Source organism: Octopus sinensis, linkage group LG20 (assembly GCF_006345805.1).
Source record: "Octopus sinensis linkage group LG20, ASM634580v1, whole genome shotgun sequence".
NCBI lineage: Eukaryota > Metazoa > Mollusca > Cephalopoda > Octopoda > Octopodidae > Octopus > Octopus sinensis.
Genome location: NC_043016.1, coordinates 11,167,847 through 11,192,734, shown reverse-complemented (window position 1 = coordinate 11,192,734; position 24,888 = coordinate 11,167,847). Strand labels below are relative to the sequence as shown.

At 36.4% G+C, this 24,888-nt stretch overlaps 1 protein-coding gene across 1 annotated transcript in view; it reads right to left on the bottom strand.

The window, feature by feature from the left end:
* Positions 1–5,497: 5,497 nt before the first annotated feature.
* Positions 5,498–24,888, bottom strand: part of LOC118767231 (short-chain dehydrogenase/reductase 3-like) — a 95,022-nt gene continuing 75,631 nt past the window's right edge. The window contains exons 2-4 of the mRNA XM_036511502.1: positions 8,901–9,023; positions 6,110–6,250; positions 5,498–5,569 (exon numbers count right to left, since the gene is read on the bottom strand). Coding sequence (XP_036367395.1) covers positions 5,498–5,569; positions 6,110–6,250; positions 8,901–9,023 — 336 coding nt within the window. The remainder of the gene's footprint in view (positions 5,570–6,109; positions 6,251–8,900; positions 9,024–24,888) is intronic.

Genomic DNA, 24,888 nt, shown 5'->3' with positions numbered 1-24,888 from the left:
GAAAGAAGTGTTGTTATCCTCAAACCAGAGACCTAATCTAAAAGCTTACATGTGGGTAAATGCACCCAAGTACTAGGTGTTGTAAATAAGTCACCCTAGAGCTCTTGACAAGGTATTTATTCTCCAAGGTGGCTTTGCCTGGTGGAATAATTACCACAACAATTTTAGCAAACCAACACACAGGATTGATAAATTATTTCATTGACCCTGAAAGGAAGGAGAGCAAATCTACCCTCAGCAAAATTTGAACTCAGGATACAGACAGCCAAAACAAATATCACATCTGTATCGATTTTCATTCAACCTTTGAGATTCCTCTGTTGTCAAAGGAATTACTTTTTGGTTCAAGATCACAACCACCACAATGTCCTGCCCTTGTTGCAGTCTTGGTGTAATTAGTGTACCTAATAACCCTGAGACCTATGCCAGAGGTGCACAAGCTCCTTGTACAGTCCTCCATATGGGACAGGTAGAAGGATTGATGCCAGACTTGTAGTGACCACCTCTTCCCAGAAGTAAAAATGGGTTTGCACAAGGCCAACATCCAAGTATGGGAATAGAAAAGCAAAGTTGCTGTAGCATTGATGGCAATTCCAAAACCGACAAGGCCTTGGAGAGAGGAAGGCCTTCCTTCAAGGAAATACATGATGCAGTACAACAAAATTTAAGTGGAAGTGGGGGATGAATTATCCACAGCTTATGGAAACCAAGATCTGGCATTACATGCCAGGCCCTGATCAGGAACTCATAAAAGAAACAAAAAGAGGAAAACCTAAAAATAGCTGAAGGTTGGATACTGAATCAGAGCTAAAAATGCAGAGATCCAATAGGAGAGGAGCAGGAAAGATAGCCCAGAGTTAAGAACAGAGCAGGAAAGCCATCGATGGCTTAGGTTCCATAGGGTGGCAAAAGCCTTAAGTAAAGTAATACATTATACATGTTACATAGTTATAATTATACTATTAGTAAGGCTAACATCCTTACCTAGACAGCTACAGAAGAATTGATGACAATTTCAAACCAACAAGACTTGAGGGAGGAAGACCTTTCCTTGGGGAAATATCAGGAAGTTTCTGGACTAGTTCTGTAGCACACCAACAGATGGTAGCACATGGTTGTATGTGCATTGAGAACTAGCAGTGACCTTCATGAAGAAGTGTGCTGAATGACATCACTGTGTTTGCTTTGCAAGTTGTGTTTTCATGATCACATGTCTGCCATAGTCTGTGATTTTTTGTCATGGGCAGGAACAAAGAGCCAACATGAAATTTTGGGTTAAACTTGGGAAGTCTGCTACAGAGACATTGAGGATGCTTTGGCAAGCTTGCAGTAATGTGGCAATAGGTTGTGTATGTCATGTTTCCAGTGGCACGGGTACTTCAAAAGTGGAAGACGACGAGTGATCTAGAAGATTTGCTATGAGTGTCACCTCAGGAAATGTGGTGTTGTGCATTGAGGATTCCACCCCCAGGACAAGACCACCTCGGGAAATGTGGTATTGTGCATTGAGGATTCCACCCCCAGAACAAGACCACCTCGGGAAATGTGGTATTGTGCATTGAGGATTCCACCTCCAGGGCCAGACCACCTCAGGAAATGTGGTATTGTGCATTGAGGATTCCACCCCCAGGACAAGACCACCTTGGAAAATGTGGTGTTGTGCATTGAGGATTCCACCCCACCACAGGGCCAGACCATCAATTGAGAATTTTACTGTAATGTTTTGAAGTGTTTGAGGGAGGATATTCAGTAAAAGTGACCAAATCTGTGGAGCGTGAAGAATTGGATTCTTCATAATGACAATGCATTCCTGCCACTGAGCTCTCCTCTCTTGTGAGTTTCTCATGGAAAACAGCATGGTGTCACTTCCTCACCTGCCCATTCACCAGATTTAGCACCTGTGGACGTCCATCTCTTCCCCAAGATGAAAATTCACCTCAAGGTCACCGTTTTAATACTATTATTGAGATCCAGAACAAATTGCAGAAGATCTTTAACTCGCTTATGGAAAATTACTTCCAGGCCAGATTCCAAAAGTTGCAGAAATACTGGGACCAGTGGATTACTGCACAAGGGGACTATTTCGAAAGAGGTGATGTTAAAACTAAGGTAAATAAGTTATTTTTCATTAAACATAATAACTAGTCTGGGAATATTCTGATACAAGGCAAATGGAACAGAGAACACTAAAAATTGATGGAATCAGGACACTGATGCAGAATCAAACTACAAAGTCCAGAATCGAGAACAGCGAAGAAAAGTCGTCAATGGCTTATATGCTCCATAGGGAGCCATGGACTTAAATGAATCTAAAATGAATTTTGCACAAATGCTCTCATGATACAGCCAAGCAGCCATCTTGTTGTGTCCATAACAAACAAAAAAAACAACCCCCTCCCAAAGAAAACAATAGAAATAATTAAATAAATAGATTAATAGATAAATAAATACATAAAATAGTTTCTTTTTCTCTGACATTTCAGAGGTACGTTTCATTGAATGAAATTCTAATGAATAAAAGATTTACTTCTCTGCGATTCTCCCTGCCTACTGAATTCTTTGTGTGTGGAATTATCTTTATCTAAAATGTGCAGTATTAAAAGAACACTTTGGTTGAGTATTAAAAAAATTAATAAAAAGTAAAAAAAAATTGAACAAACTTAGAAAATATTGTTGTAAAGAAGAAATGAATTTCTTTGAGTTATTTTAGATATTTTGGTGAAATATTTATCTGGTTCTTCATGCATTATTTTATTATTTTTGTTGCTTATTTTGTTACTGTTGCTGCTGCTGCTGCTGCTGTTGTTGTTGTTGTTGTTGTTGTTGTTGTTGTTGTTGTTGTTGTTAATATTTTAGATTATTTTGACATTTCTGTTAGCTGCAAATAGAGGCATGAAATTTTTTCTCTCCTCATAATTTTTGAAGGAAAAATTTTAAAAAATCTCTGTTACAATAACAACAATAATAATAAAAATTGACAAACTTAGTAAAAATAAGGACCTGGAAATTGAAATACAAAAGATGTGGAAATTTAAAGCAAAACTGTTGTAGATTCCCTAGGTATGATTAAAAAAGGGATGTCAGAAACACTTAAACAACTTCCCAGAAGAACAATATCTCAAAGAAACCCAAAAGATTGAGCTGACAAGTACTGCTTTAAATGTTTGTGTTGTATTATATGAATGTATTTCTGTTTTGACTTCATCACTTACCCTCTTAATCTTCACTTGCCCTAAGGTGCCCTGTGTGTCCCAGCAAGTGATCGCAACAAACACGCAGGTTAAAAGAATAATAATAATAATAATGCTTGGTTGAAAAAAAGGAAATTAAAACAAGAAACAGAAAGCTTTATCATAACAGCTCAAGATTAAGTGTTAAAAACAAACATCTTGAGAAAGCACGTGTGTGGGGAGGAGGTATCAGCAAAATGCAGAGTGTATGGAATTTGGGGTGAAAGAATGGCACACATTGTTGCAGAATGTTGGCTCAGAGAGAATATTAGAAATGACCAAGTTGTGAAAGTTTTGTGCTGGAAGCTTTGTCAGAAATGGGAATTTTAGGCTGGAAGTACCTTGGTATGATTATGGTTGAAAGAGTGCTTGAGCTGGAGAAATGCAAGAATTTATGGGATCTCCCTATTCAAACAGATATATATACACACATACACACACACATATATATATACATATATATACATACATATATATATACATATATATATACATATATATTATACATATATATATATATATATATATATATATATATATAATATATTATATATATATATATATATATATATATATAATATATATATTATATATATATACACACAACACACATATATATATATACACGCACAAACAACACACATATACATGCACACACACACACATATCCTTTCTACTATAGGCACAAGGCTTGAAATTTGGAGGAGAGGGGAATACTCTATTACAGCGATCCTCATATTTAACTGGTACATATTTTATTGACCCCCAAGAGGGTGAAAAGTAAAGTTGACGTCGGTGACATTTGAACTCGGAAAGTGAAGGGCCAGAAGAAATGTTGCTAAACATTTTGTTTGACTTTGGTTTCCTAACGATTCTTGGTACTCCGGACAAATTGCTTCAGTGCATTCGTATACACACTTACATACATACATACATACATACATACATACATACATACATATAGGCATTGACCGGCACCTTTGGCGTTATATCATGCTTGAGAAGAAGACCCATCAAGCTGAGCAAAATTGCAGTCATGGTAGATACCTGTATCATGCAAAGGGCACCCAAGCTGGTGGCACATAAAAGCACCCATTACACTCTTGGAGTGGTTGGCATCAGGAAGGGCATCCAGATGTAGAAAACCATACCAAATCAGACTGGAGTCTGGTGCAGCCTTCCAACTTACGAGCCCTAGTCAAACCATCCAACCCATGCCAGCATGGACAACGGATGTTAAATGATGATATATATATATATATATATATATATATATATGTATATAATGAAAGTAAGATTCAGTTGAATTAGCTACTTATATTGAGGCACCTCGTTAGTTTGGAATAATATACACACACACAACAATATCAAGTAAACATCAAATTTTCATACAGTGTATATAGACAATTAGACCCAGCCGAGTGAAGAAACCTGCTCCCTGAGCTATTCAGACATGTACATTATATTAAATATACAGTCTATAATATTTACTAAGGGCAGATTTGGAGACAGGGAAATAAAATATAATTGAGTACCTCTTGTTACTCATTTCATTTTTCATTTTCATTTTATCTAGTTTCAGCTCACGAGCTGTGGCCATGCTGGGGCACCGCCATTAGGCAAACGGGGAAAGCAAGGTGGCGTGAAGGCGGCGGCCACCCGCTGGGCTGACGGCGTCTTTGGCTGACGTCTCCGGCATCATGCCGACCGATACCGGAGACATACACCTGCCAGCTGCTACCCCTTATATATATATATAATATATAATATATATATATATAATATATATATATATACGGAGTAAACACATAAATGTGAAACAAGGGGGAAAAAGAGTACTGAAATACCAGTGGTAGAGTAATATGCTTTATTTAAAGCAGCAGAAAATTCAACAAAACCTGTTACTCTGAGCTTCCCGTTGCCGTTCATCGGACAGTTTTTGCTAGAAAAAACTGTTTAGCAAAAACTGTCCAATGAACGGCAACAGGAAACTCAGAATAACAGGTTTTGTTGAATTTTCTGCTGCTTTAAATAAAGTATATATATACATATATAACTGATGAGGGAAGCAGAAGATGGATTTAGATTGAGTCTTTATTCAACACAGCAATCATTTTGACCCATCATGCAGCTGTCCCTTAGGAGTAAGATATTGTGCATCTGGTTGTGTTGCACCAATCAGTACAGGCTGTGTCACTTTGGGTGCTTGGTGTTTAAAACAAGAGATACTCCACTAGATATATTGAGTTCTCCTTGGCATGTTGTTCTTATTTGTTGCATGTGGGTACACTGATGGTGGGTAGAATGATTTTGGGGTTGTAATCTGCAAACGGGACTAGCTATAGTTGACAGTGAATATATAAGATAAATTAAAATCATAAAGGATAGAGAATAAAAGAATTGTCTTAATAAACACACACAGACACACATACACACACACACACACACACACACACACAAAAACACACACACACACACAGCTTGAATGCTAAATCCACACCTTTTTTCATTCTCTCTCTGTTTATTTTTCTCTTATTCGTTTGTGCTGAAGAGCATAGGCTCGAAACATAAAAGACTTTTTCATTTTTCCCCGAGCATCAAACTAATACACCTGCTTGTTGTTCATACACCTGACTTCATCTTTTGTTTTTCTGTAAATTAAATATACAGACAGACAGACAGACAGATAAAGATAGAGGGGAGAGGCAGAATCAGAGAGAAAGAGAGGGAGAGTACTGCAGACAATGTAGTTCCTGATATACAAGAAAGATGAGCTGGTCATGGCTGGAATGGCCTTTAAATATTGGTCAGCTCAATCAGCAATGATCTGAGATTTAAACAAAGATTTAAAAAGAAAATGAAATCTTAAGATTACTCACTCTGAAATGTGCCAAAACATTAACTTTGAAAGACATTTCGATATCTTCCGCTGCAAGTTCCAAGACTTTTCCTCCATACATCACTCCAGCATTGTTTACCAGAATACTAACAGGACCGTATCTCTCTTGACATATACTTGCCTACAAAACAAAACAGAAAAAAAAAAGAAAAAAGGAAGAAAATTACCAGCAGCAGATGACTGAAACTCTCTTCCATTCAATGAATTTTGGTAATGAAATGCAGTTCCATTTAAAAAAGGATTAACCCCAGCAGTTATTGGCAAGATTTTTAACTCCAAGATGAAATAGAAACCTAACATGCTAAGTTCTAAACACAAAGCAACTACAGATTGTCTAAACTGACAGATTAGATAGGACTAAATCTCAACTGATATATGTACTAACACACACACACACACACACACACACACATACACAAAGAGAGAGAGAGAGAGAGAGAGAGAGAAATATAGATGAATAGATACACAAACATCATCATCATCCTTTAACATCTGTGTATATATATATATAGTATGTATGTAAGTATATCTAACTTTCTGTCTATCTCTCTGTCAGTCTGTTATTTATCTATGTATCTGTCTGTCTGTTTATCTATCTATCTATCTATCTATCTATCTATCTATCTATCTATCTATCTATCTATCTGTCTGTCTGTCTGTCTGTCTGTCTGTCTGTCTGTCTGTCTGTCTATCTATCTATCTATCTATCTATCAATCAATCTATCTATCTATCTATCTATCTATCTATCTATCTATCTATCTATCTATTTATCAATAAATAGTCTTGTGAGCTACGCAGCAGCCTCATTGGTGGTGGTGCCATGAACCCCCCCCACTCTGTAAAATAGTTGGTGTTACCACTGCAACAGTAGCAGAAGCAGCAGCAGTTTGAGGTTTGTGGAGATTTTGGTCTCACCAAACCCCAGGATGCTGTTCTTACTATGAATTAAACCAACAGAACTCTCCTATTCTTGCTAAAAGGAAGGCAAAAAGTATAAGTAATGTTATTATTGCTAGCTGCCAGAATTGTCTGTGTGTTGGACAAAACGCTTGGCAGCATCTCTTCCAGCACTTTTACATTCAGTGTTCAATTTCTACCAAAGTTGAGACTTTATCCTTCATCCTATCAAGGTCATTCTCTACTTGAAAGCAGGCAATAACAAATCAGCAAAGGTTTCAAGTAGTGCCTTCTCCTCTGACTCAAAGAGACAATACTCTCCTTAGAATGCAAGCTGTACCCAACAATACCATCTTCTGGATCACTTTGAGCCTGACAGCAACTCCAATATTCTTAGTATGTTTCAAAGCCCTTGGAAACTGCTCCTTATGCTTCAATTACCACCAGTATCACCATTATTTTCCTCATGCCCCATAACTTTCCTATCTCATCCTGCAGTGGCTGGTATTTCACAATCTTTTCTGTTTCCTAACATTTCACCCTCAAATCACCTGGTATTGCAACATCTATTATCTTTGCTTCTTTTTCATCTTTATATGGATGATCATGATATCTGGTCGTCTCGCCTCTATGACTTGGTTGCACTGCATGTTAAAATCCCAGAGTATTTTGTAATGTTTGTTTTCCATTATTCCCTCTGGCTTGTGTTCATACTATTGTTCAGCTCTCTCGAGGTTTGCTTTACCACACAACAGCCAGTGGACATATCTGGCCACATTGTCGTGTCTCCTTTTATATTCGTATTGTGCGAGCTTACAGCATTCACTAACAATATGGCTTAGGCTTATACTTTCTCCTTTCTCAGAACAGATCCTACACTGTGGTGAGTCAGTGCTTTTATCAATGTGATATTTGGAGTAGTTTGTTCTGAGAGCTTGTTCTTGAGCACTGTACCCTAATGTCCCAGTGGGCCCTTTTAAGTTGCCTTTCTGCAGCCATTACTGTAATTGACTGGTCCCTTCCCTCAAAATTTCAGGCCTTGTGCCTTTAGTAGAAAGGATTATTATTATTATTATTATTATTATTATTATTATTATTATTATTATTATTATTATTATCATTATTATAATTGAATGAGAGAGCAGTGCATGCCTTCAAAGTGACACTGGGGTAAAATATATGAAGCCCAGTATACCCATCATGACTACCTGTCTGATAAGGGTATACCAGGTACATGCATCACAACCATATGTGTGTGGTATGGTGATCTCATATCAAGATAAACAACGCATGACCTTGTTAAAATTTTCTTCAGGTTGAGTAGCCCAACCTACTCAAAAGGTCCTTGAATAAGGATTGTTTAAGGATGTTAACAAAACACCCATGTTTCCAAAGGAAAATTATCCAAACCCCATAGAATTCCTCTCAACACATGACTATGATGTTTCCTCACTAATCTTGGTCATGATCAGAGATGCACATATCGTCAGCCACTAAGGGACATGCTCAACAGGTTTAAGGTTAAACAACTGACAAGCAAATCTGTGGTATTGAGCAGAATATTTGTTGTAGCCCATATTTTATACAAATTTATTGTTGTTGTTGTTGTTGTTGTTGTTGTTGTTATTATTATCATCATCATCATTATTATTATTATTATTATTATTATGATTATGATTATGATTATTATTATTATTATTATTATTATTATTATTATTTATTATTATTATTATTATGATTATTATTATTATTATTATTATTATTATTATTATTATTATTATTATTAGTAGTAGTAGTAGTAGTAGTAGTAGTAGTAGTAGTAGTAGTAGTAGTAGTTGCAGTAGAAGTACTGATGTGAAAAATTTTGCCATACCTGTTGGTCAATATTTTCTTTGTTGCTAACATCACACTGCATGTAAACACATGGGACTCCCATTGCACACACATCTGCACAAGTCTGCGAGAGGGATTCCAGATGACGGCCCCACAGTATTATCTGTTTCAGAAATAAAGAGGAAAGAAATAAAAGATATGCAACAACAGCAAGAAAGCAACAAATAGCAACAACAAAAACATTAATGACAACGACAGCAAGAGATTTGGCTGTTATTTCTAGCGGGTCATTTTATTTGTTAGATGTGACAGCCAAATCTTTCTTTAATAACATCCTACTGTCTACAAAAAGAAAAGATAAGAATTAAAGGCAGGAGTGGCTGTGTGGTAAGTAGCTTGGTTACCAACCACATGGTTCCGGGTTCAGTCCCACTGCATAGCATCTTGGGCAAGTGTCTTCTGCTACAGCACCAAGCCGACCAATGCCTTATGAGTGGATTTGGTAGACGGAAACTGGAAGAAGCCCGTCGTGTATATGTATATATATATGTATGTGTGTGTGTGTATATGTTTGTGTGTCTCTTTGTCCCCCCAGCATCACTTGACAACCAATGCTGGTGTGTTTATGTCCCTGTCACTTAGCGGTTTGGCAAAAAGAGACTGATAGAATAAGTACTGGGCTTACAAAGAATAAGTCCCGGGGTCGATTTGCTCGACTAAAGGCGGTGCTCAAGCATGGCTGCAGTCAAATGACTGAAACAATTAAAAGAGTAAAGAGTAAAGAAAAAACAACAGAATGGAAAACAATAAAAGCGAAAGGCATGTATTGTGTCTAAAAGATGAAATGGATGGTCATGATTGGAATGCTTTTGATTAATCCTAAAAGCCTGTTTGGTGAGGGCTGACCTAAGGCCTGACTACAACAACTTCAGACTCATTACATTGCCTTATTACATTTCTATTGAAATACGCTACATTTGTTTCAATCAACTTTTTAAAAATAACAAAGAATTTAATTATTTTGTCATTAATAAACTGGTTTTATGGCAGCGAGCTGACAGAATTGGTAGCATGCCTGGCAAAATGCTTGGCAGCATTTCATCTGATTTGACATTCTGAGTTCAAATTCCGCCGATGTCAACTTTGCCTTTTATCTTTTCATGGTCGATAAATTAAGTACCAGTTAAACACTGGTGTCAATGTAATCAACTAGTCCCCTCCCCACAAATTTCAGGCCTTGTGCCTATAGTAGAAAGGATTATTATTATTATTATTATTATTATTATTATTCCAAGGCAGCCAGCTGGCAGAATTGTTAGCACTCTGGGCAAAATGCTTAGCAGCATTTCATCTGGTCTGACAGTCTGAGTTCAAATTCCACCAAGGTCAGCTTTGCCTTTCATCCTTCTGGAGTTGATAAAATAAGTAAAAACTCCTTGAAACAAATGCAGTGTGTTTCACTCAAAATATAATAAGGTGTGGGTTGTTGTTGTTGAAGTCTGAAGTTGTTGTTGGGTTTCAGGTCAGCCCTCCCCAAACAGACTTAGGATCAACCAAAAGCATTCCAATCATGACCATCTATCTCATCCTTTAGACACACTGTATTCCTAAACAATGGGGTTAATGCAATCGGCTTATCCCACCCTCTGAAATGACAGGCCTTGCACCAAAATTTGAAACTATTATTAACCCATTAGCATTTAAACCAGCCATATCTGGCCCTAATATTCTACCTGTTTTATATTCAAACTGCCTATATCTGGCCTGTCACACTTACCGTACTATGCTAATCTGAAAATAAACTATCACATCATCAAAATCTCAAAGTCACAAGATAATGCAGGATAAATTTGAAACAATATTAATAAATAAGCATTACAACATTCAACAAGATAATCTTATTTCTTTACTGCCCACAAGGGGCTACACACAGAGGGGACAAACAAGGACAGACAAACAGATTAAGTTGATTACATTGATCCCAGTACGTAACTGATACTTATTTAATTGACCCCTAAAGGATGAAAGGCAAAGTTGATCTCGGCGGAATTTGAACTCAAAATGTACCGCTGAGCATTTCACATGGCATGCTAATGTTTCTGCCAGCTCACTGCCTGCCAGCTTGGCTTTTTAGCATTCAGATTATTTAACCCTTTCGTTATTGTATTTATTTTGAGATGCTCTGAGTTTCTTTTAATTACTTTGAATATAACAAAGAATTTAGTAAAATCACTTGGTTATCATTCAGCTAGTGTTAGGAACATAAATTGTGACTAAGGTTTGGTGGAAGATTTTAATTCAAGACTTAGGAAAACAAGATATCTGTACTACAAAGCCAGTGCTGGTTTCAGCCGGGTTGGTAACAAAAGGGTTAACAAAATAATCTGAATGCTAAAGAGTTAAACTGGGTGTTTAAATCATAAATTAGCATGAAATTTTCATGGAAATTTTTAATTTAGTGCATTTTAAAATTGGAATTTTGTATGATAGAGACAAGAGCAGCCTCAGGCAGGCTGATTTGAAAAGGGTTAACAAAGCCTTATTAATTCCATCATGATATAAAGTTACAACACCAATATTTGAAGGTGGAAGAAGAATAACCATAATCTTGTTGATTGAGCTTATCATGTCTGTGTTCTCATTGGGTGACACCAGAAAATTCAGACATATCATAGACCAATGAAAAAACCTGTATAGAGTACCTAAACCTTCTAAGAATTAAAAGCCAAATCAAATTTTCCTCAAAATCTCACTGTGTGGTGAGAAAATTGCTTTCCAACCACATGGTTCTAGGTTTAGTCCCATTGCATGCTACCTTGGGGAAATGTCTTCTACCATAGCCTCAGGCCAAACAAAGCCTTGTGAGTGGATTTGATAGACAGAAACTGAGAGAAGCCCATCATGTATATGCTTGTGTGTGTGTGTGTGTATGTATGTATGTATTATGTATGTATGTATGTATGCATGCATGTATGTATGTATGTATGTATGTATGTATGTATATGTCCTTATGTCTGCGTTTGTTGTCTTGTCACCACTTGACAACTGGTGTTGGTGTGTGTATGTGCCTATAACTTAGCTGATCAGCAAAAGAGACTGGTATAATAAGTACCAGGCTTTGAAAAAAAGGGTCCTGGAGTCGATTTGTTTGACTGAACCCTTCAAGGCAGTGCTCCAGCATGGTTGCAGTCAAGCAACTGAAACAAGGAAAAGAAAAAAAAAAAGAATAAAAGAGTACCATCTTAAAAAACAAAGCATAAACAAAATATACGTCACAGTCGATGCTGGCATCATGTAAATGACACCTGTGCCACTGGCACGTAAAATGTACCTTTTGGGTGTTGGGCCTCCTGGAGACCCATCAAGCAAAATGAATTTGTAGCCGTGGCAGACAGTGGCATCATGCAACCGGCACCCGTGCTGGTGACATGTAAAAGCACCCATTACGTGGTTGGTGTTAGGAAGGGCATCCAGCCATAGAAAAACCACGCCAAATCAGAGTGGAGTCTGGTGCAGACCCTCAGCTTACCAGCCCTGGTCAAACCATCCAACCCATGCCAGCATGGACAATGATGATGATGATAATAATGATGATGATGATGGTGGTGGTGGTGGTGATGATAATGATTATGATGATGATGTTCACAATTTTATAATTATATTATTGTAATTAAATTGCTAAAACATTTAGTGTACCGTAGAAGTATAACCAATTTATTGCACACAATTTGTAAAAACAAAATCTTATATGGACCCCACTGAGTCAATTGGACCCTAATTGAGACCCCACTGAAGCAATTGGACCCTTGTTGAGACTCCACTGTGTAACTGGACCCTAGTTGAGACTCCACTGAGTTAATTGGATCCTAGTTGAGACCCCACAGAGTCATGTGTGCCCTAGTTGAGACTCCACTGTGTAACTGGACCCTAGTTGAGACCCCACTGTGTCATATGGACTCTAGTTGAGACTCCACTGAGTCATATGGACCCTAGTTGAGACTCCACTGAGTCATATGGACCCTAGTTGAGACTCCACTGAGTCATATGGACCCTAGTTGAGATCCCACAGAGTCAACTGGACCCTAAATGAGACCCACTGTGTCATATGGATCCTAGTTGAGAAGCACTGGGTCAATTGGACCCTAGGTGAGAACCACTGAGTCAACTGGACCCTAGTTGAGACCCACTGAGTCATATGGATTCTAGTTGAGAGCCACTGTGTCATATGGACCCTAATTGAGACCCACTGAACCAATTGGACCCTAGTTGAGACCCACTGAGTCATATTGATCCTAGTTGAGAACCACTGACTCATATGGACTCTAGCTGAGAGCCACTGGGTCAGTGGATCACACCTGTTTGGTCGATTGTCTACTTAGCATGGATCAGGTTAATGTTTGTCCTGACCATAACTACACAACAACAACAACAACAACAACGATAGCAGCAGCAGCAACAGATGTGGTGACAGCAACAACAACAACAACAGCGACAATAACAGGTATTGATTTTTATATCAGTGACTGTTTCGAAGATAGCTTGCAATATAGTTTACATAATTTAGTGATGCTTAATGGTGATGGATGGTTCGCTGATGAATATTTAAAATCAATAAACACCGATGATCACAGCAATGAAGCTGACAATGATGATGAGGATAACAATAGTGATGATGGCAGTGGTGGTGGTGGTGGTGGTGGTTGTGATGAATGCTTGTAGCAGCAACAGCAGCAGTAACAGTAGTAACAGTAGTAGTATGATAATGAGGATATTAATGGTACTATCAATACTAATGACAATACTAATGTTGCTAATGATAGTATTTGCATGTGAACATATACACTCACACACAATATATATATATAATATATACACACACACACACATATATATATATAATAGATAGATATATACACACATACACATATAGATATACACACACACATTTATATGTATATATATATATATATATATATATATATATTATATATATATTATTATATATATATAAGTACACTCACACATATATACCCACAAAGTATGTATGTGTATATCTATCTACATATATGTGGTGTGTGTAGATATATATATATATATATATATATATATACACATGAATGTATATATATGTATACATACATATATGTATATATATGTATTGTGTCTGGGGAGAGTCATTCTCCTTTAGTGCGTTATTAGTATTTAACACACTCAACGGTAAAGTTTCCACTCATTTACTTATTTATTTTTTCTAAGATTTTCATTGAGTCTTGCATCCTTTTCAGTAGTTGTTGACTCTGTCCGTTATCTGAGCTGTGTTCTTTTTGTTTGTTTGAAGATAATGGACAGAGTTAACAACTACTGAAAAGGTTGCAAGATACAATGGAAACTTTAGAAAAATTGAATAAGTAAATGAGTGGAAATCGAACTGGTGAATGTGTTAAATACTAAGGTACTAACAAAAAGAGAATAACTCTCCCCAGACACAATAAAATATGCTTCAACACATAAATTCACATAAAGAATCTTGCAAACCAAATCCCCAAACTAGAAAAGTGGAATTTCGATTATCCCCACATGGTGAGTTGTAATGTATATAAGAAATTAAAAAAGGAAAATACGCACACTTACATAGTTTTAATATAATTTTTAATGTATCGACCGGTTTCACTATTGCTATTCATGATATTATGTTTTACTTATTTGAATATATATTTTTTCTTAAGAAGAAATTTTGTCCATGTTGTGTGTGATGAAATTCACGAGTGAATGACTTCACAAATAGATAAATAAAGGGAGGTAATTGGTTGTCATTATTATTGTTATTGTTGTGGGTAAGGGAGGTAACTGTTAGAAATTTACTTATTTGAATATATATTTTTTCTTAAGAAGAAATTTTGTCCATGTTGTCTGTGATGAAATTCACGAGTGAATGACTTCACAAATAGATAAATAAAGGGAGGTAATTGGTTGTCATTATTATTGTTATTGTTGTGGGTAAGAGAGGTAACTGTTAGAAAGGGAAGACTGTGAAATTTGGTTTGATGTTATCTGCACATTTTTTTTATATGTTCCCTGAGAGGAATTTGCTCCTTATGTAGAGTGGTTCTCTTTCTCAAGGTCATACTCGTTTGTCCAATATAGTGGTGTCCACAACCTGAGCAGGTTATTACATAAATTAGGTTCTCAGAGGCACAAGTGAAACTAGTTTTAATTGCGAACATCTGTCCTTCTTTGAAAATGAAATCCGAGCCTTCAAGCAGGTGGGGGCAGGTTCCACAGTTTGGGCATCCACATTTTTCAACCATTGGTTTCATGGTTGCTTTGTAAATCTTCACATTTGTTAGTAGTCTCTTTAGCAATTTGTCTTGTTTTTGCATTTGATGAGTTTGTGTGTTTTGAAGATGTCATTCATTTTTGGATCTCTAGTTAGTAAAGGGAGAGTTTGCACAATAGTGTTGAATACCTCACTGTTTCTGGGGCAATGACACACACATGCATAACCTAGTACTTATTTTATTGGTCCCTTTTGTCGAACTTCTAAGTTACAGGAACATAAACACACCAACATATATGTATGTATGAACGTATGGGCATACATGTGCTTGTGTGTATGCATGTATATGTGCATATATGTGTGCATGCCGTGTATATATGTGGGTGTATGCATGTATGTGTATGTGTGTATTGCTTACCAGCCAAATGGTTCCGGGTTCAGTCCCAATGCGTGGCACTTGTGAAAGTGTCTTCTACTATAGCCTCGGGCCAACCAAAGCCTGTGAATGGATTTGGTAGACAGAAATGAAAGAAGCCCATCGTATATATGTATATGTATATGTATATATGTATATATATTATATATATATATATATATATATATATATATATATATATATATCATGTAAACAACATGATATACGAAATACAAAAACATGGAATATGAACTTTTTTTGTGAACAACGAAAGAAATAAATGGAAAACAGGACAAGTAACATAAAGGACGACCCTTCATCTGTTGGCGGCTGTTTTATCTACTCCGCATTTTGAGCAATTACAAAAAGATGTGCTTTCGTCAAAACAGTTAAAACAACCAACAACTGATGAAGGGTCGTTCTTTATGTTGCTTGTCTTTTTTGCCATTTGTTTCTTTCGTTGTTCGCAAAACAAGTTCATATACCCTGTTTTTGTATTTTGTATTTCATATTATTTTCCTATTTCATGTTGTTTATGCTCTATGATGTCCTGTACACATATATGCATATGTATATACATATATATAAGTATGTATATATATGTATGTATATATGCATATATATATATTATTTATATTATTACATGATTGAATGGCACGCATCCATTTCCAAGAAGTTTATTATCTTCTCTTTCCTTCCCCCATCGTTTCCTAAGTTACAGGATTGTAAACACACCAGCATTGGGTGTTCAAGCAATAGCATGTTGGGGGACAAACACAGACAACACACACACCATATATATACATATATATATATATTATATATAAGATAAAACTTTATTAAGATAAAAATTATTAAGATAAAACTTACTTGGAAATGGATGCGGTGCCATCAATCATGTTAATAATATAATAATATATATATATGCATATATACATACATATTATACATACTTATATATATGTATATACATATGCATATGTGTACAGGACCTCATAGAGATAACAACATGAAATAGGAAAAAATATGAATACAAATAAATACAAAAACAGGGGTATAGAACTTGTTTTTGCGAACAACAAAGAAACAAATGGCAAAAAAGACAAGCAACATAAAGAACGACCCTTCATCAGTTGTTGGTTGTTTTAACTGTTTTGACGAAAGCACATCTTTTTGTAATTGCTCAAAATGCGGAGTAGATAAAACAGCCGCCAACAGATGAAGGGTCGTCCTTTATGTTACTTGTCCTGTTTTCCATTTATTTCTTTCGTTGTTCACAAAAAAAGTTCATATTCCATGTTTTTGTATTTCGTATATCATGTTGTTTACATTCTATGACGTCCTGCATATGTATATAAATATATATGTAAGTATGTACTTATACGTACGTATATATGCATATATATATTATTTATATATCTATATCTGTCTATCTATCTATCTATCTATCTATCTATCTATCTATCTATGTACCTATGATTTCATTTGGTTTACACACACACATATTGTAGATAGGATTAAAATGCAAGCTGTGTAATGGTGAATAAAATGATACCAAAAAATTTCCAACTACATTATTTTGATATTTTTACTCTACAGAAAATGTTTACCAGTATTTTTAACTTTTATGCATACCTCACACAAATATAACATCTACATATGGATTTGGAATACTGAAATAAGGAGATGTGCTTCAAAAGAACACAGCTTGCATTTTAATCCTAAGGGGATTAAAAGGGGAAAATTAAAGTTTTTCCCCTTCGACCATAAAATATGAGGTTGGAAAGATAGTGGCTTAGAGTCTGTGGTACAATTATTCAATCAGGAGAGGGAGGGACTTTCCAATTTCATCCACAGAAACTTAGCCATATGCTTACAACTGCTAAAAATTTCAGATCTAGTATTCAGCAGTGAGAGTTCTTGGATTTGAAAAGGATTTTAGTTCTTTCTGCTATGTATAGCTTACATTTTTTAGCTCTGTTAACATATGGTGTAGACTTTTCAACTACTTTCCACTCCAAAAGTTATGGATCTATGGTGAAAGATATAGAAAGATATGGAGCTATGGTGCAACTGCCTTGCTTCTGATTGGAATTCAAAAATTGTCTTGTTTTATCGAGAACATGGATAAAATTAACATCTGTTTCAGACATGCTTTGATTGGTCAAGGGTGATCACATGATCAAGTTTTAGAAATTTTTGTAAGTTCTTTGCTGTGTTCATTCTTTAATGTCATGTGACAATGTGTTTCAAGTTGTTAGTTAAAGCTGTCACAGTTGAGTGAACATATCTAGTGACAATCCCTAGCAGTCAGGGCTATCTGAATTTTATCTGTTAAAAGATTTCATGATTAGTAGCAATCTTAGAAATTTTTGTAGGTTTCTTACCTATGTGTTAATATGTGACAGTATTTTTTGGAAAAAATCAAGGCTGGCACTATTGAATGAACATGTCTGGTGACAGTCCCAAAATAACGTTCTCTAAATCTAATCCGTTGAGTGATAGAGTGGACAGTTGTTTCTATGTAGTCCAGTCTTTGAATAGTTACAGTTTCTGTTTATGTATGCAGGCATTAAATTTAGCTTTTAACTGTCTGTTTTCTAAACATTCGACACTTACGTATATGTAGACTCTGTCAATTAACAGTTGTGACTGTGTCCGAAATTGAAGTCGTTAGTTGTATAAATTCAACACGTCAAACAGTAGAATGAGTTTGTGTGTGAATAGTTGTTCTTGAATGGAGTTTATTTAAATAAAACAAAAATCTAAATGAATCTCAGTGCATTTTCAACGTCCTTTTTTCTATACCCCTAACTGTATGCAATAAAATAACACTATTTCATATATATATATATACATGTATATATATATATACACACACATAAATATATATATATATATATATACAACACTAACATACACACAAACGTACATATATATATATATACATATACACACACACACACATATATATATATATAATACATATATATATGTACACACATGAATATATATATACAACACATACGCACACAGACGTACATATATATATATATATATATATGTATATGTGTGTGTGTGTGTATATATATACATATATATACACACACATATATCAATCACCAGGGTAATTGAGAAACAAGATGGAATAAATTTCAATGTGTTTATTGTCTGTAGACAGACAGAAAACCTATTAAAATAAAGAAGCAACAACAACGTGTAATTGAAAATTTCGACTTATTGGCACATACGTTGGAATTAAACAAAATAAAATCTCGTTTTATTTTTCACTTAGGAAGGAAAACAGATGACCAGCTGAGAATAAATTAATAAGTCCCTGTGAACGCATAGAGCATTGGGCTCACAATCATGAGAGAGTGAGTTTGATCCTGGACCAAATTGTGTTTTGTGTTCTTGAGCAAGACACTTTATTTCACGTTGTTCCAGTTCACTCAGCTGTAGAAATGAGTTGTGACATCACAGGTGCTAAGCTGTATCAGCCCCTTTGCCTTTCCCTTGGATAACATCGGTGGCATGGAGAGGGGAGGCTGGTATGCATGGGTGACTGCTGGTCTTCCATAAACAATCTTACCCAGACTTGTGCCTTAGAGATGAACTTTCTAGATGCAATCCCATGGTCATCAATGACTGAAGAGGGTCTTTACTGTTTACCCTTTATATGTGTGTGTGGTGGGGGGAAAGGCACATGGTTCTGAGGTTAGAGCGTCGGGCTTACAACCATGAGGTAGCGAGTTCGATTCCCAGTCTTGGCTGTGTTGTGTTTTTGAGCAAGACACTTTATTTCATGTTGCTCCAGTTCACTCAGCTGTAGAAATGAATTGTGGCATCACTGGTGCCAAGCTGTATCAGCCCCTTTGCCTTTCCCTTGGACAACATTGGTGGTATCAAGAGGAGAGGCTGGTATGCATAGACAACTGCTGGTCTTCTACAAACCACCTTGCCTGGACTCATGTCACAGAGGTGAACTTTCTAGGTGCAATCCTATGGTCATTCATGACTGAATGGGGTCTTTAAGTCTCCTGGACATTACTGCCTCAAGTCCTGAATCTGATAGGATCATTTATTTGGTTTTCATTGGGTACAAGTGACCAAAATGTTCCTTCTGAACAGGATGTCACTCATTCACAGCTCAGTGGATTGAAACCACTTGAAGTGAAGTGTCTTTCTCAAGGACAAAACACACAGCCTAGTCTGGAAATTGAAACTGTGACTTGCAATTGAGAGTGTAATACCTTAACCATTATGCCATGTACATTCACAAGAAAGAAGGAGAGAGGAAGATCTCAAAACTGTACACTTGGCTCAAATGCTTTACAACAAAGCAGATTCCATTAACCTTTTAGTATTTAAACCAGCTATGTCTGGCTCAAATATTATACCTCTTTTATGTTCAAACCAGCCAGATCCAGCCTCTTGTACCAATCCTACAATGTCGTTCTAAAAATACGCAGCCACATCATCAAAATGGCAAAGTTACAGGGAAATGCATGATTAATTAAAAGCAGTGTGATTAAATAAGCATTACATTTGATAAAATAATCTGAGTACTAAAGGGTTAAGGGTATTCAGTGGCAAGGCATTGGTGCTAAACTGGGGCTCTAAACTGAGGAATTCAGTCAAACATCCAAACAGGTTACATGATTTGAACTCAGAATGCAAGGAATTAGAACAAATATCACAACATGTCTCTTTTGGTACTCTAACAATCTATCCTGTTTATGGTTCTACATTGATTATCTTTTCCCCTTTATCTTTTTCTTGTTTCATTCATTAAACTGTGGCCATGCTGGGGCACTTCCATGAAGTTGTTTTAGTCAAATGATTCAACCACAGTACTTATTTAATTCTTAACCCTTTTGATACCAACTTGTCTGAAACAGCCTCTGGCTCTGTAGTACAAATGTCATGTTTTCAAAAGTTCTCAATTAAAATCTTCCACCAAACCTTAGTCATAATTTATGTTCCTAACACTAGCTTAATGATAAATAAGTTATTTTACTAAATTCTTTGTTATATTTAAAATTGATTGAAAGAAACACAGAACATCTCAACAGAAATATGGTAACAAAAGGATTAAAATATATAATAGAGAATTCTTAACCCTTTCGATACCATTCTGGCTGAAACCACCTCTGGCTCTGTAGTACAAATGTCTTGTTTTCAAAAGTTCTGAATTAAAATCTTCCACCAAACCTTAGTCACAATTTATGTTCCTAACACTAGCTTAATGATAACTAAGTTATTTTACTAAATTCTTTGTTATATTTAAAATTGATTGAATGAAACACAGAACATCTCAACAGAAACATGGTAACAAACGTGTTAACATATATAATTGAGAAAGAATTCTTAACTCTTTAGATACCAACCTGCTCTGGCTTTGTAGTACAAATTTGAATAAAATCTTCCACCAAACCTTAATCACAGTTTATGTTCCTGACACTAGCTTAATCATAAGTAAGTTATTTTACTAAATTCTTTGTTATATTTAAAATTAATTGAAAGAAACACAGAACATCTCAACAGAAATATGGTAACAGAAAGGTTAAAACCTGATTCTTACTCTATTGTTCTCTTTTGCAGAAACACTAAGTTATGGGGATGTAAACACACCAACACCAGTTGTCAGACAATGGTAGAAGAAAAATACAAGCACGAAAACGCACACATACATGCAGATGTATGTATGTGTATATATATATAAAGGTGCAGGAATAACTGTGTGGTAAGAAGGTTCTTTCCCAATCACATGGTCCTGGGTTCAGTCCCACTGCATGGCACCTTGGGCCAGTGTCTTTTACTATAGCCTCAGGTCAGCGAAAGCCTTGTGAAAGGATTTGGTAGGTGAAAACTGAAAGAAGCCCGTCATATATATGTGTATGTGTGTGTCTGTGTTTGTCCCCCCATCACTAATTGACAATTGGTGTTGGTGTGTTTACAACCCCGTAACTTAGTGGTTCAGCAAAAGAGCCCAACAGAATAAGTACCATACTTAAAAAACAAGTGCTGGCGTTGATTCATTCGACTAAAAGCTCCAAGCAGATTTTTTTCATTCTCTCTCTGCTTATTTTCTCTTATTCCTTTCTGCTGAAGAGCGTAAGCTCAAAATGTAAAAGACTTTTTCATTTTTCCTGAGTGTCAAAGTAATACACTTGCTTATTGTTCATACAACTGTCTTTGTCTTTTGTTTTTCTATAAATTACGACTATATATATATATATATATATATATATATATATATTATATATATAGATAGAGAGAGAGAGAGAGAGAGAGAGAGAGACAGACAGACAGACAGACAGACAGAGAGAGGTACACACACACATACATATCGAAAAGGCGTTGGTAGAAACTCCACAAGATGTACCCAGTGTAAGCTATAGACACATAAGAGGTGCAGCAACATCAATGGAAGGCTAACTGGGAAGATAGTTTTTGTGTGTAGCAAATGCTCAAGGACAATAAACACTGAAAGTGTGCAGAGAATAGCTTCCATCACATTCCAGGGGGAAAAACTACAAGTAGTTGATAGCTTCAATTACCGAGGTGACCAATTCAATAGTGGGGGTGGATGCTCTGAAAGTGTAGCTGCTAGAATAAGAATAGCCTGGGAAAAGTTCAGAGAGCTCCTACATCTGCTGGTGACAATGGGCCTCTTGCTCAGAGTAAAAGGTAGACTGTATGATGCATGTGTGCGAACATCCATGCAATATGGGCTGTGACTGCTGAGGACATGCATAAGCTTGCAAGGAATGAAGCCAGTATGCTCCGCTGGATGTGTAATGTCAGTGTGCATACTTGACAGAGTGTAAGCACCCAGAGAGAAAAGTTGGACCTAAGAAGCATCAGATGTGGCATGCAAGAAAGATGACTGCACTGGTATGGTCATGTGTTGCAAAAAGGTGAGGACAGCTATGTGAAAAATGTCATACCCTAGCAGTTGAGGGAATTTGTAGAAGAAGTAGACTCAGGAAAACCTGAGATGAGGTGGTGAAGCATGACCTTCGAACATTGGGCCTTACCGAGGCAATGACAAGTGACTGAGACCTTTGGAGATATGCTGTGCTTGAGAAGACCTGGCAAGTCAAGTGAAACTATAACCATGCCAGTGTTGCATAAGCAGCCCATTTAAGAGTACCCTTCAATCATCGGGCAATAGTCTCCACTTGTGAAGACCTGTTGAGGCGAGTGAAATCTTTGTCATGGCCAATGACAGTACAGCCTGACTGGCCCTTGTACCAGTGGCACATAAAAGCACCTACTACACTTTTGGAGTGGTTAGCATTAGGAAGGGCATCCATCTGTAGAAACTTTGCCAGATCAGATTGGAGCCTAGGACAGCCTTCTGGCTCACCAGCCCTCAGTCAACCCATCCAAACCATGCCAGCATGGAAAGCGGATGTTAAACGACGACGAGATATATATATACATGTAATCATATTTATATATATATATATATATATATATATAATATTTGTAAACAAACACAGAAGGCTTTGTAAGTTATGGAAAGAAAGCTACTATGGATGTTTCTTAGTATAATAATAGCTGTATAATAATACATCAATAACATTTTATTCTCTGATTTGAAGCGACAATTTATAAATACAAAAAAATGACTGAAACATGATGAGCTAACCCCAGTCAGGATTGAACCCACAAATCAACGCTAAAATGGCTCCTTGCACATCCAATTAGGCTAAACACTCATCCATCAATTTTGGTCGAATTCAATAACTTTTTTTGCATTTGTATATTGTCGCTTCAAATTGGAATATAAAATATTATTATGAAATATTATTATACAGTTATAAATATAAATATAATGTACATATATATTTGTGTGTGTGTATACACACACACACACACACTTACATATCTACATACACACACACAGCGGTGAGCTGGCAGAAACGTTAGCACGCCGGGCGAAATGCGTAGCCGTATTTCGTCTGCCGCTACGTTCTGAGTTCAAATTCCGCTGAGGTTGACTTTGCCTTTCATCCTTTCGGTGTCGATAAATTAAGTACCAGTTACGCACTGGGGTCGATGTAATCGACTTAATTCGTTTGTCTGTCCTTGTTTGTCCCCTCAATGTTTAGCCCCTTGTGGTTAATAAAGAAACACATACACACACAGTTTCCATCTACCAAATCCATTCGCATGCCATTGGCCAGCCTGGGGCAATAGTAGAAGACACTTGCCAAAAGTGCAGTACATTGGTACAGAACCTGAGACCATGCTTCTTAACCACACAGCCATGCCTGCTCTTTTTATTTATTGAGCCTGGACAGATATAAGCAAAACTGACCCCAGTGGGAAATGAAATGGGAAGGCAAAAAAACTGGAAAAAATAATGCAGGATGTTTTGTCTGAGGTTTTAACTTTTCTTCTACCAAAGTGATGTCTCAGAAAATCATATTATAAAGAACTAGCAGTATCGCCCGGCGTTGCTCGGGTTTGTAAGGGAAATAACTATATAAGCATTTTTAGAGAGTTATAGCCAAAAAATAGCAAAAAAATGCATTAAAAATGGAAAAAAAATTATGGTAAATTTTTTTTTTAAATCGTTGACTCATCGTAGACATTTTTAGAGAGTTACTTCCCTTATATAATAGCGAAAAAATGCATTAAAATGGAAAAAATGATGTTAAATTTTTTTTTAAATCGTAGACTCATCGTAGACGCACGTTAATACCCAGAAGGGCCCGATATGAATCACGACTATAAGATACCCGGTTTTGGTTAAACAGCACTGCAAAATGTGGGAGTAGTTAGGAATCTAAATCGTAGGAGACAGACACACAACTTCTCTTTTATATATAAAGATATGGTTTGGAGCAAATTATCTCCTTAAGGACCAGCCTTAGTTGTGTGAAAACAACAAATATTTTTAGAAAAAGAAAAGGAAAATGAAGAAAGTTTCTAACAATGCTGAAAGCTTAACAAAACTACATCACTCTTATTCTTTTACTTCTTTCGGTCATTTGACTGCAGCCATGCTGGAGCACCGCCTTAAGTCGAGGAAATGGACCCGGGACTTATTCTTTGTAAGCCCAGTACTTATTCTATCGGTTTCTTTTGCCGAACCGCTAAGTGACGGGGACGTAAACACACCAGCATCGGTTGTCAAGCAATGCTAGGGGGACAAACACAGACACACAAACACACACACATATATATATATATACATATATACGACAGGCTTCTTTCAGTTTCCGTCTACCAAATCCACTCACAAGGCATTGGTCGGCTTGAGGCTATAGTAGAAGACACTTGCCCAAGGTGCCACGCAGTGGGACTGAACCCGGAACC